Genomic DNA, 14,371 nt, shown 5'->3' with positions numbered 1-14,371 from the left:
GGCTTCTGTTTGGGTTCTGCAATGCTATTTTAAGTACAAATACACAGGTATTTACAAGTGTTACTTGTTGAAATTTAGATTAGCTTCCTTTAGAAGTTGATGTGTAAATGATTACGCTTCTCATAGTTCTCTCCCAGACAGCTCAATACACTATGTAGTTCTATGATTTTGCTGTTCACAGTGAAAATTGTTTCCCAGATAAAGACACGAGATTGGAGATCTTTCCCCACCACCGCCTTTTTTTTTTCCCCCGAGGGGAGCTGTTCAACACTTACACACTGGTGAGCAAACAGCCTCTGCTGTCTAGCGAGAATTGCCATTTAAGTTAAGTTGCAAACACTTGAAAAGACATTTTTAACTTCACCACTTTTGGGATGCTTACATCTAACACGCCAGTATAGCGCTATTCATCTACAAGCAACACAGATTTTGCTTCAAAATAAACATGGATCAAAATAAACTTGTAAAATACCCACACATGCTAATCTCTCTCTCGCCCTTGCTTTTTCACGCGTATTGAGATCTATACTCGGTACTCTTCCAAATTATTGAAGGGAAAGCATTTCATTTTCACACAACAGCATCCTGATGGAGAGAATTTTCTGGACTGCCTGCCTTAACGTGAGTTTTCAGTTTCAAGAAACACACACAGAGAACATAGATTTCACTAAACACACACCTCCACTTCCCCTCCCTCATCAAGGACGGTGCGTGCCACGGCCCCGCTACGGCTGGCTTTCGCCCTAATGCACATTCCCTGATCTGGCGAGACAACCCTCAGAGCAGCCCCAGGGGCAAGAGCCTCCTTCAGAGAAAAGAGCGGTGGGACCAAACAGGCACAATGACAGTCTGAAGCTCTTCGAAGACAGCTACCTAGCTAGAAAACGCTCCTTACAAGTTATTCGGCGGTTGCGAAACCTTCAGGGTTAGCAAATCTGCTGGAAAAGCAGCTCTGCCACACTGGAGTACCCTCTGCCAGGAATCCTCTCCGTACTGACATTTTGGCTGAGTAGGAAGGTCGGCTACCGTATAACATAGTGCTCTCATATTCCAAGTGAGTTCTCGAATAAGTGCAGCATGTTATTTATAACATTCTATTTCAACTGCATCAGGGTGCTTTCCACATGAAATGGAACATCTCCCACGTATTGCAGTGTCACCACGTTGCAAGTTCCTGTGAGATAAAACCAATGTATGTTGTCTTGGTCATTCATGGAGGGTTTCAACTGATGCACGTGGTTGACCTCAATTGTTTTCTAGGTCTACAAGAAACGACCTGTGGGCATACTTTATACATGTGCTAGGGTCATTTATTACTCTACAACTCAAAAAGTATATATCATAATGAAAGCACATGCTGTATTTACTGGTTCTATAATGGTTTGAATTAGGAGGTCACTGGGTACGTGGCGAGAATCTGTCTGCCCATCCGACGACTTGTTGATTCAATGTCATGGTACCGGGTGGCGCTCTCAGTAAACACTCAAGCACAGTGAATCACTTTGTCGAAAAGCAACAATTTCCCCTCATAACAAACTCTGTTCTCAGTGACGTCCAACAGTCCACAAGCATGTACAAAGTGCAGCTATAAAGTTGTTCACGTTAACAGGCAAGGTAGCCAAGTATGTCACTCAAGCACTAAGGAGGGAAATACTTCGGAATATCGCGTATAACATGCAGAACCCCCTTAAAGCCCATGAGTTCTCATTCCAGCCGTCTTATTATGCTTCTTTCAGTAATGCTCTGAATGTCTTTTCTTACAGCTGGTTTGCACCGAGTCTCACTTATCAGACCATTAGTTAATTTGAGCAAAAGAAATGATCTGTTGACAGAATAGCTGTTTATTTCATTCATTTCCACCAAAAGCGTTCATGCATCAACTCTTTCCGCCTTTCTCCATCGCCTCCTTTGGAGGCAATAATTTATAATGTGAAAGTCATTGTGTTTGGTAACATTAGGCAGCCAGATGGTTGGGTTTTGTTTTGCATAGCTTGGAAAAGAGAAATACTCCTATTGTAAAGGTTCAAGAGCCGAAAATGCTAATACGTACATGCGGGCATAACGATTTTTAAAAGTCAGTGAAAAGAAAAATGAAATTGTTTTTTTATAATATCACCATTGATCTATCAGTACCATCACGTTTCACTGCGCTTAGCCAGATACCTTTTTACCACACTGCTTATTTGTTTTGAACTAACATTATAAAACACATATAACCTGAAATATGATGCCTAAGGACAAACACGGAAAGGCTCTTAAAACACGTGCACGCTATCTAAGAAAATGGGTTTTCCAGTTAAATCACATGCTATTACTTATTTACTGAGAACTGACAACGTATTTCAGAAGGGCATTCACAAGGGTTCATTTCATGCGTGCCCAGGAGCGACAGAGAAGTATCTCCGGGGTCACACGTACCAACCTCCAATTCGGATCTTGTGTGTAACTGGTTTCAACTCCTGTCACGCCCACTGGGCTTACATTTACACCTGCAAAAAGCTCCTGCTGGGAACACGAAGCAAACTAAAGTTCCAGTTCAGCTTCCAGGTCAATACAGAGCTGACAACCAGCTGACAGGAGCAGAGAAGTACCGAGATCAATATGGAACCCACAGGTCCTCACACTGAAGAGTCCGCCCTCCCTCCCCCCCAGAAAACAGTGCTGTCTCAAGGAAGGCTGTAACTTAGTAGCACACATACAAGGAGACGGGGTTCTGGCTCCGTTTCGCTCAATGGTGTCCAAATAGCCACTGACTTCTGCGGAGGCATGACTTCAACCTCCATTTCCAAGTAGACAAAACACTACATGGACAGATGTGGTGAGCAGCCGGCTAGTACGTGTTCTCTGCTTTGTACAAGGATCCGACAGAAACATACCCCAGAAAACAAACAAACATCCTTAAGGTCAACTTGCCATTTCACCATCTGCATTAAACGCTTTCGAACTGATATTTTCTGACTTGAAACATAGCAATTTTTTTCAGACGACTTAATAAGCAAAGGGCTACGGCAGAAAGCAGATTCAGGTTAGCGAAACAAATTTGTGCGCAAGTCAATGTCAGAGACCGAGAAAGTTAGCATTACAAACAATACAGACTAGCCAGTTGAAGAACATTTAAGTATATGAGGCAGAAAACCGCAGCGGTTCATCCTGAGGCAGCCATGCTGCCATTCCTCACTGCCCGAAGAGCTTAGACGTGTCTTGCCGTCAAATCAGGACTGTCCCTCCACAGCCGTCACGCTCGCCAAAATCCCTCCAAACCCCAAGTACGAGTAAACCCTGGAATCAGCATGGAGCGCGGATCACACATTTGAATCACTCAACAGCCACTGGAGCTTTCAGAAGACAAAATTAACTCTAGGGAATAAAAATGAGTAAGTCCAAGAGACCCAGTCAGTTGGAGGAGAGAGACCCTAAAGGCATCCCTCAGGAAGGTGCTACCTCCAACCTCTCCTGCTTTTCCTAGAAAGGGTAAGACGGTGGCTCAACTGCCTTTCCCATGGGAAGAGGAAATTATGGACAGCCACTCCCCGTCTGGAGACAGCCAACACAATACATGACAGACTTGGGCTTATTTTCCACAGGCCTAGAGAATGTCTAACAACAAACTCCTATAACGCTACCTGAACCCTCCAGTTCCTGATGTCTTTGCTACAGGGAAGACCCTGTCCCAAAATTCATCGATACTCCTTTTCAATCCCTTAGTAAAGTGCGAGTCCCAGAAGAGTCTGCTTGAGGACTGAAAAACAATCAGAGTTGTTCGGTTAGTAGGAAAGACATTTAGCTCTTTTTTCCCCCCATGAGTCGTTTAGTCAGTGATTGAACCCGAGTATGTGGAGTCTCTAAAAACCTATATTTTCTAGCTAAAGCATTTATGTAGTCACTTACACTTACATTCTTATCCCTCCTTTTTTTTTTTTTAAAAAATTCACAATTTCAGAACTATGTGAATGAACACATGACAAATTCCCCCCCATCAACAACTTATGCACACAACCCTGACATTCTTGGAAAACAAAAGGCAGTCTTTAGAAATATTTCTTATATGACTTGTTAAGTTCTATTCATGCAAGCACCCTGACATTGAGAATCAGTCTTCTGAATTGGCCAACTATGGCTACTTCAAGAAAACAAAATAGGAGGTTTGCTTTAATTTATTTATAGTCTGTGATCGCCTGTTTGTCTGTGTTTTAGTGATGCTCTTTGATGATTCAGCAAAGCATTACCCACTTCAAGGAGTTCTCTTCCTATTGAGAGTTTTATTTCTTCAAGCTGATAGGCCATGATGGAAGTTTTCCATTGCATGTGCTAGCATTTAACACACCCTACTCTCACAAATACAGTAAGCTGAACTGCAACGTACATTTGCTCTATATATCTATAACTGCATTTGTAATGCCACCTATTTCCTCACTAAGATTAGCATTCTTTACTGGGTTGGCTCTACTTAAGAGATCCACTAAAAAGCAAAAATTTGGCACTCACCTAGGTCCTGTTCAGGAGAGACCTCAGGCTACATTAGCGCTGGACAATCATGCAACACCAAGAGCAGGACTTCAGCAATGAAGTATACAGAGCCAGAGACCATGTGTCCCCACAACGTACACATTTTGGGATCTTTACATCACAGTAGCACTAGTCTGATGCCAAAAACTGGCTATCTGTAAGACGACGGTGCCCCGGGAGCCCAGCTTCTTGCTTGAGGTCTCTTTTTTTTTCCAATTAAAGCCAGTAAGTGCATTCCAAGATCGCTCTGCGAAGCCAGACCAACGTGTGGCAAGTGGGGCCCACTGACAGAATTGTTTCAAAATCGCCCTCCTCATCCCCACTCAAATGCTAATGTAGACACAGCCTCACATACGTGTAGGCAATCGCTCATCAGTCCCTCTCAAGCTGTCTCTATAAGGAACCCAAAACTCCTGCTGAGACAAATAAAACCAACTACAAGGTCTTTAAAGGGAGCTTAATTGGTCTTGAATTAGCAGCAGTTAATAACACTATGCATTTTGATGGGAATTCTAAGTGAACCTTGAGGTCTTCTGATGACAGCTAAAACCATTCAAGTAATACGACACATGCCTTGCTGTCAGCTGATCTGAAACATGACCATTTGCCACAGCACAAGTCATTTGCAGTTGTTCACAGCTGTTACGTCACTAAAATGACACAATTCATGTATTCTATAAAATGCACTCAGGTCTCCTAACTTTTGCTTCGCTTTCGATACATTTCTGAAAAGAATGAAGAAATAAAAGATGCTCTGTGTTTCTCCTCTTTTTCCACATGCTTTTCTACGTGGAGTATCAGTGTTGCAGCCTTCTGATGGAAAATGCACAGTATATCTAAGCACGCAATTTTTAGCCATTTAAAATAATCTACAGCCCACATATTACAATTCAACTAGAATAATTTTTCCATGATACTGCACCTATGACTTACAGAGAAGGAACCTTGGGGGGGAAATAATTATTATATTAACTGGTCCTTTTTAAGATCTGTTTCTCCAGACAGATTTGATAAACACACACACAAAAAAAAATATCATACTGAACATAAGAGCTGCCTTTGCGTGCCGTATAACGTTTTAAGTAACTCTTTGCTTGCTTTCTTATCACCTTCCTGTGGCCAGTACTTCATGATCCTACCAGTGAAATAGTAGAAATAAAAGTACACCGTAAGTGCACAGCCAGCTCCCTAACAGCTGTTTTTGAGGTTCAGAGGACTCTGCATCCAACGGCCCCATTTCCAAGCATTCCAAGTGCTTTTGTACTCCGTTACACCTGTTGCCAAACGTGCATCGGCATATAGTACACAAGCAGTACCAGACAATGACGCCTACGATTTCTGGAGATAAAATACAAGGAAGAACGGTTTCACTTGTCATCTGCACAAGAAGTCTCAATAAGTAACGTGATTTCCACACATCCCTACCCCCTTTTAATTGGGGAGAAACGCACACTAAGCCTTCAAGAGATGAAATAAAAAAGATTACATCTACATCCAGGAAACACAGTTTCATTTCTTTCATACGACACTCTTTCCAATGCCACCGAGTTTGACATATATTTTCTATTTCAAGGTCAGAAGTCACTTGTTTGAAATTAAGTTATGATTACCTGCATCACTCACACAATTTTGATAGTGATTTATTAAACAGACAAACATGGATTGAGTTAAAAGGGAAATAAACTTCTCCATCATACCCTTTTTTTTTTGCGAAGGAACCCTTCAGAGATGTTGGGAAACAGTAAAGAGAAAAAAGATCACGTCAGCACATTATTGTTGGTCATATACAATGCAACCTTTTGCTTCATTGAGTTTTCAACACAGGAAACAGGGATATTATAAAGTGCCTAATTCACAAGTTTTTCTGAGTCAGCTACAGTGGTTGCTTTGAATGGCTCTAAAGGAACAAGCTGTAACCAGTGCTTTTATACAGCTTCCATAATACACGTTGCAAAGCCGAAAAGGCCCAGCCATCTAACTGCTTTCACAGCCAATACTCAGTGCAGAAAAAACTAAACAAGTTCCATTCTACTAGGCCTGAATTTCATCTGATCTCCTGGTTGTAGCTCTCACATAACTCAGAACAGGAACATTTCTTTTTCTTTTTTTTTTTTTGTGGAAACCTTCCCCCCCCCCCCCCCATCAGTGAAACTGGGGAGGAAGGTAGCTTACTAATGTCCCTAATTTCCATCAACAGATTCCACCTAATTATTTGAAGTGCCTAAACACTTTTGACGCTGGCACTGATGCCCGCAAGAACCTAACTATAACTTGTTCCGATCGCCACGAAACCCAAATGCAAGCTTGCAGTGTACCTATGTCTTCAGACACATCAGTGTAGCTGTAGTCTTCCTCTCTGCCCATCACCCCAAGGCTCTCCCAAAAGATCAGCCTCAAGGTATTCACACAGTAACTGAGAGACTTGCTCTGGGATACAAAAAGGAGTTCCTGAGTATTGCATAATTTCCTAAAGCTTTTATAAATACAAACTATGATATCCACGGAGCCCTTTATCACCTTGAATAAACAAGTAATATTTAATGCATACCAGAGTATAGGTGAGGGCCAGATAGGGTAAACATACACCTCTGTAAAAAAGTTGAGACCTGTGTGCCTGCCGAGTTCATCTGATCATAATACTTGCATTGGATTTCAGGTGAATTCTCATTTTTGAGAACACAGAGAATTTACCAGTACTGCCAAAATCCATCGGTAGCCCGTTGTTACCTTACCCTGCAGCCGACGCTCATTTTTTAAAACTATCTTCTACTTCGTACATCTTATTTCTCACGTAAACTTTCCTGGATCAAGTTCTTGAATGGAACTGGTTAATAAGCCAATATATGCAACAGTTCTGTCACGACAGGCTCATTTTAGAGAATTAACCTCCCAGATCAACTTGACATATGGATGACCTGCAAAAGCCAACACGAAACCGAGAGGAAATACGAACGTCAGCGAATCAAACCACACAGAGTCACCAAGCACAGCTGAGAGATTATTTTTTTTTCCCAAGCACTGTCAAGTGCAGTTTTCAAGACTGGATATTTTTTAATCCTCCTCCTCCCACTCCATGTGAGAAAAGGAGACATTTTACCCTGCTTTTTTGTTGCTTTTTTTGTTTGTTTGTTTTGTTGGGTTAGGTTTTTTGTTGGGTTTTGTTTGATTGGTTTTGTTCCGGTTTTGTGGTTTTTGGTGTTAGGTGGTGGTTTTTTGTCTGTTTTGGGGGGGATGGGGGGGGTGGTGATGTTGGGTTTTTCGGTACAAATAGGATAGACTGGCTGTATATCAGAGAAGACAAACAGAAAATCATCTTCTGGCAGAGCGTGATTTCTAAGGGTGCAGACATACCAGCAGAGTCCCACCGGCAACATCAGGTGAGAGCACTGACACTGTTCGCTATCCCTCCTAGATCTAATATCCCTGACACTCTGACATGCAGAAGCAGCGCTGCTAACCCTTAAATAAAGGGCTGAGCCTTGCTGTGGATAATGCTAGAGCAAACTAAGTATTACAAAAAGCTTTGTCAAGATCACAATCATTTAGCTTCTGACAAGATTTTGAGATCCTTTTCTTTTTCATCTCCCATTTCTGCAGAAGTCCTGAAGCCTAGCTCCAAAGCAGGTAACCCCATCAAGCAGCATTGACTCCTGTTGTGCTGAGGACCACCAGGGCAGATAATCTTATCCTGACAACGCTGTCACACGTGTGCGGTGATTTTTCAGGTAAACCACAAAGCCTTATACAGCCTTGTCTGGATGGACCGAGAAAATTTATTCTTACGTTGACCAGCCTTTTGTAAGGAATCCCAAGGATTTAATTAAATTGCTCCTTGGCTCAGAGGGACCCAAGTTGCTATTGTCACCTGGTGCCATTCAAAGGAGGATGGGAACTCATACGAGGACGCCCTGATGCGTCTCTCATTTTTATCAGTCCAACTCGTGTGACTTGGAAGCAAGTCCCATGGCTTGCGCTGCCTTCATCTCAAAAGGAGGAGCAGGTTCTAGATATCACATACTGAACAGAGCAGCACAGAAACCATGCAGGTGTCTCACCGAGCACAGACACGATCCTGCATTGTAAGCATTGCTTGGCAGCAGTTTCAGCTTTCCAGATAGGCAGTTTTCTTTGGGTAGGCTGGTCTTCTCAGCAAGCAGCGTACATAGTCTTAGAGCCCAAACGCAACCCCTAAAAACGTACAGAATTGTCTATAGCCCTAGTAATAACACAGGTGGCACGGCCAAGATAAAAAAAACAAACATGGTTTCATAAGGGAAACCTTCTCTCTGTTGGTTCAATTAGGTATGCAATAGTAAAAGCCAAAAATGTCTTGTGTGTGCATTTATTACCGCAGCCAACAGGTTTATGTTCTGAATCACTATTTGAAAAGCATTCCCCCATTGACGTGTATTAAGAAAAAAAAACATTATGGGGTCTCCTGTAAACCAGCAAACTGCAGGAGAGTCAGAGTTGAGGCTGAAATTGCACCCTTGATATACTTCATTATATCTAGGTATGTACTGAATAGCTTGTAATAATACTTACGGTTCCAAAAACCGTTGATACGCAACCAGAGGCTGTTTGGGGGGCCTAGAAATCGTATCACTGCAGGAGGCCTGGGAACTTGGGAAGTGAGACCAGCTGTCCTCATTTTGATGGGACACTTAGTATTTATTTTTTATTTTAGTTTTGAAGGCTAGCCCGCAATTTATCTACCTGCATTTTTTACAGCCCCGCATGTAACTCGCCAGGCAGAGCACTAAAACCTTATTAGCACTTTCTGAATCCAAGCTCTGCTTAACACAGCTGTGGTGGCTCCCACCTGCTCGTTTCAATATCCTCTGCCACAGCAGAATAAGGATACACAGCACTAGAGCAGAGAGGGGAACCAAACTAGCCGCAACATATAAAGACATGCCTCAGAGCACCTGAAAAAGGAAACAAACAAAAAAATCCCTCCAAAAACTCTTTTGGTTTAGTAAACCCAAGGAGTTATAAAAAAAAAAAAAAACAAAACCATTTTAAGCATATGAACCTATTCTACTTTTTTCTGTCCAGTCTCTCAGGGCTGAGTTTCACCCAAGCAGGGGAATCTCTAGCAGAAACTTCCAGGAGTTCCCGGACTGCACTGGATCCAGTTTCAGGCGCTCCATGAATGCTACTGCTCTGCGTCCACCTCGACTCTTTCCAGTGGCCTCCTTAGGCCCTCCATGGTCACAGAAAAGCACATTTCATTTCCCACCCCCAGATCCACGCAGCACCCCGTCATCACAGTGAGGGGGACTGGAACCAACCCGTCTGGGAGGGAGGTCTCAGGCAGTCCGAAGCGCTGGGCTCAGCCCTGCTGCCTTTACATAAAGCCAGAAATACCTGCTAGTACAAACCGACAGCCCTTTTCTGGGCTGGAAGGGTTCTGCCTAACTCAGCAGTGCCCCCATCTGTAAAATGAAGAAACTACATTGCCTTTATAGGATGCTCTGAAAACTACGGACAGAAAGGGAACTACAAGAGTAAGGTGCTACAACTAGCAATTGCGTTTTTCTTTTTTAACATTATGGTAAATATGTGCAATAAGTCACAGAGTGCTGCCATTTTCGAGGCTAAACCATCACGGTGTTTTTCCATCCTATCTCATATCTGCCACACATAACATTTTGTGTCCTATTTCTCCCATAGAAATGCCTCAATATCCCAAGAAGCACAATTCCCAGGATATTTGTCAGCCAGCTGAAACCACAAGGTATTTGAAGCTTCATGAGAAAGCTTGCTCACATATGTTGTGGAACCACACTTCAGGCAGCATTTCCTCTGCAAATTCTAGAGATTAATTAGCTAGCCATAAAAGAATAAATATCGACCCCAGAATTATGGGAGGGAGGGAGGGAAGTTATGCTTTTACTTCCATTAGGAGAGTTGAAGGAAAGCAAAAAAATCATTAGCGTATGTCTGATCAGTGTATGCCTGATCACATCCTAAGCAAGCAGAACCAGGAAGTAAGATCACAACCACTTTTGACTTCCAGAATGGCCAGCGCCGCCTTTGCAGTCACGTTTCTTTTTCTTTAAGGTAAGAGGCAATCTAACAGACAAAAATGCGGGCTCCTGCTACCCCATAAAGAAGACAAGGAACAGCACTATTCTATCTTAACACAGCAGTAAGACCAGGACATCCATTCTGGGCTCATTTTCAAATGTGTTATGAGGTTTAAACGGAAGCAGATCGAACTTAAATCACGAAACTCAAAACTTCCCTCCTTATATAGCATGCGGGCACAAATTCTTCTTTGTGCAAAACTAAAGCTATTAAAAAGCCAAGTACACAGAACCATCCTCCCTTTAATTCGAAGGCTATTGATCCAGCTGTATTTACAAGTGGCAATTTCAACTTCAGCGACACTGTCCCCCGAGCATACCTACATCAATGTGGGGGAGTGACAAACAGAGCCGGAGAGATTCCCCAAGCGGCCTCTGACAGCACAGTCCCGGTCAAGTAACGCCCCGGCAAGCACAGCGCACAGACAGCTCTGCTAGCGTGTACGAGCTGGCTGCGTCAGGAGGCACCGGGCCGTATTCCCACGTTAGACCCAACCCATCCAAACTCAGCAGGCTAACTCCAATAGCACCAACGTTAATGAGTTTCAGAGAGATTCTCCCAACAATCAGGCTCCATCTTCCCCTCTTTAAAGCACACGTGGGAGTGAATTTTGCAAGGCAGGAATCTACAACTACTTATGAAATCAAAATACGCTTCACTAGATGTTCCTCCTCTTGTATCCTTCCGCTCATCACTTACCTTATGTAGACTTCTGGGCAGTGTTTTCATATGCTTTGCTTATTTAAAAAGAAAAATGAACGGCAACAAATTTCTAGGTTTCAAGCAATCCCTCCTAAATGAAATAATTTTTTTCAAATGTTCCACCTGAAATTGTCCTGTAAAATACCTCTTTTTTCCTGGTCAGATTCCTTTTTAAGCTGTAAAGAAGACTGTGATCTCGCAGGTACTCACAGAAATTTTTCCAGTGCGATTGGCTTCCTCCCTTTCTGCCAGGGCCCGCAAGAAGTTATCTTTCAGTTCTTTTCCTATACTTGCTAGTGACCTAGAAAAAGAATGGTACAGTTATTACTATTAATTATTGCCATAGACTTTGGGCTCACTGTTGGGTTAAGCGTCGTGTAAATATAAGGAGACAGTCCTCACCCTATCGTAGCTGATTGGTCTATTGCCTGCTCTGCTTTTACAAACCCTTAAACCCCTCTTCAAAATTCATCACTACTGCAGATGTACGATGTAATAGTAGTTCATCAAAAGGTGACTTCTGCTAACGCACATTTTCGATTATATATCCAGAATAATCCAAGCGCTTATTTTCTATCTCCAAAATTATGGCCGATGTCATGTTTACATACAAATACCGCATTTTCACAGTGTACCAATATAAACTTAAACAGATTTAATACCTTACTTTCCAGCCAACAAGTAATCAAATGAACTACTACATAGTTAGCCTGCCTGGCGGAGGAGGGTCAATATAGCTTCTGTATCCTTAGGTACGAAGCATGAAAAGAAAAAGCAATTTTGTTCCACAGAAACTGGCAAGAAAACCCAAACGAAACAAAAACAAAACAAAAAAAAAACAAACCACAAGAAAGGATACCATACACTAAAAATTACTTGTTAGCCTTTGAACATAGCGCTCGAGAATTCAAACAGTCATTAAAAATAGTAAACATGCATCAGATGGACAAAAGCACGGAATATTGGACAAACCCTTCAACAGAAACGTGACTCCTTAAAACAGTTTCTACAAGTCTCTCAGCCTAATCTAAAGCCCTCCTCCATCTGCCGGGGTCATGGCACTCACTCCAGCGTACTTTGCACACTCAAGAAGGAAGCGGAGACTTCCTAAATCCTGCACTGAAGTGGCTTCGCTGGGCACTTTTCTCCTTTTAATGCCTCAGGCAGTGACTGCTGGCTGGAAAGCACTCTCTCAGGCACCCAAGGCAAACCAGTGCCTCTGAGTTCAGCAGAGATCTACCTGAAAGGGGAGGGATTATTACATCCCCCCACTACCTCGATGTGAGTATTCCAATGAAAAGCAGTAGCGTTTGTCAATCTAATAGACAGAATACAGCATCAATAAAGATCTTTCTATTAAGTGTATAGTGTATCGAGTTTCAAATAGTATCGAGTGCGCCACAAAAACTGAAAAATTCCCTTTGGTAAGTTTTTAAATATAGGCACGCATGGTTATGTCCTTAAACTGAGAGAAAAGCCTAACCATCTGAGCTTCTAAAATCTCATGTAGAGCTATCGGGTCAACCTCTGGCCACTTTACCAGCTGTTATCCAGAAGCACGTTAGTTCGAAGCCGTTTCAGAAGTGCATCTGCTGCACTGTAAAAATACAAAAAGACAGACTAACATATGGATTACAACACCTCAATTAATTAGATGTAAAAGACGGATAAGAAATGGTGTATCAAATTTGCCTTTTCCTGTCCAGTTAACAATTCTAGATTCCCGAAGTCTTCCTTTCTCTGGCAGAGATTAATACTAAATCAACAATAAATCCACGTTTAACAACTGTTCTAGCCAACTTCACTTGAAGTTTGCGGCTCCTATTTTGCACCAGAAGAAGGGTATGGGTACCTGCAAGATTATGTGGTTTTATCCATTTAAACCTTATGTCCCAGTATGAGACTTCACCTTTCCTTAAAAACCTTGTCTTCCTCCCATCCTTCAATCACCAGCAAAATAATCACTGACCCACTTGCAGAACACTAAGATGTCTAAAACTTCTTTTTTACTCAATATCGTTACTTCTGCATTATAACACACTGAGCCATGCCTGAAATCAAGCTGCACTTCTTCTGAAAAATATGAGTTATCACTGGGTGGCCCTGTCTAGGTCAAAAATCACGGGGTGTTAAAACACAGGGCTAAAATACCACAGGTGCATCACAGGTGTAAGGCAGCGGCTTTTCACAATCCTTAAGGTAATTCCAAAGGGCATTATTGTGCCTTCCTTGCTGTGTTGACTATTTGGGGTCTATTTGAGCAACTCTAACTTCTGAAAGATGGAAGATAAGAAAAGGCATCATCTGATACGTATGTATTTTCCATATGCTATTCTCAGCGACAAAGCCCCCCTTCCTCTGTAGAAGATGCTTAAGATCTACAAAATGGGGGGGGGGGGGGGGGGGGGGAAGTCTGTATTTGACTAAAATAAAATTCATTCTCCTATGGCCCGTGAGAAAAACCATCAACAACAACATTATGGCCAAATAAAACATTAGAAATGCAACACATCACGGTTGAAGTGACACAGAAGCAAGATCACTTGGAGGAGAGCTTAGTATTAACTGGCTGCTTTTTTGTAATAATGAGGGGGGGGTGACAAAAGACCCTCACCCCCAAGAAAAAAAATCAAGAAAAATTATTCTTGAGTCATATCTGAGAAACATATGAAACATCTGTTCATTTAGAGAAATGTTTTTAGAAATATATCAACATCGTATTACCCTCACGACAATGTCCCTAATGGCCTAAAAGTATAAAAAAAAAAGTTCATGGGACCAGTGAATGCAGAAAAAAAACCATGCGATGTGTCCTCTGTATCAGACACTTAACCTCTTTGAAATCCCATTTTAAATATATACTATTACTATATGTACTATTGCTGCTTGAAGAATAGCAGAAGGTATCGCTGTTAAATTTGAATCACAAGAAAGCAGAAACAAGCTCAGGCTATTCCGAGGGAAATCTTTATAGGTTTAGAAAACAAGAGTGTTAGAGAGAACAAGGAGCTTAACACTTAAAGCCTGAATTCTAAAACTCCAGGGTCTGGAAGCATCCCCCAGCATCTAA

The 14,371-nt window shown here is 42.1% G+C and overlaps 1 protein-coding gene across 1 annotated transcript in view; it reads right to left on the bottom strand.

The window, feature by feature from the left end:
- CFAP299 (cilia and flagella associated protein 299) overlaps window positions 1-14,371 on the bottom strand; it is a 216,804-nt gene that overhangs the window by 128,667 nt on the left and 73,766 nt on the right. Inside the window, exon 3 of the mRNA XM_075150471.1 lies at window positions 11,512-11,602. Within this exon, the coding sequence (XP_075006572.1) occupies window positions 11,512-11,602 (91 nt within the window). The remainder of the gene's footprint in view (window positions 1-11,511; window positions 11,603-14,371) is intronic.

This window comes from Calonectris borealis, chromosome 4 (assembly GCF_964195595.1).
Source record: "Calonectris borealis chromosome 4, bCalBor7.hap1.2, whole genome shotgun sequence".
Lineage (NCBI taxonomy): Eukaryota > Metazoa > Chordata > Aves > Procellariiformes > Procellariidae > Calonectris > Calonectris borealis.
The sequence above is the reverse complement of the archived record's forward strand: the minus strand, read 5'-3'. Positions and strand labels throughout refer to the sequence as shown.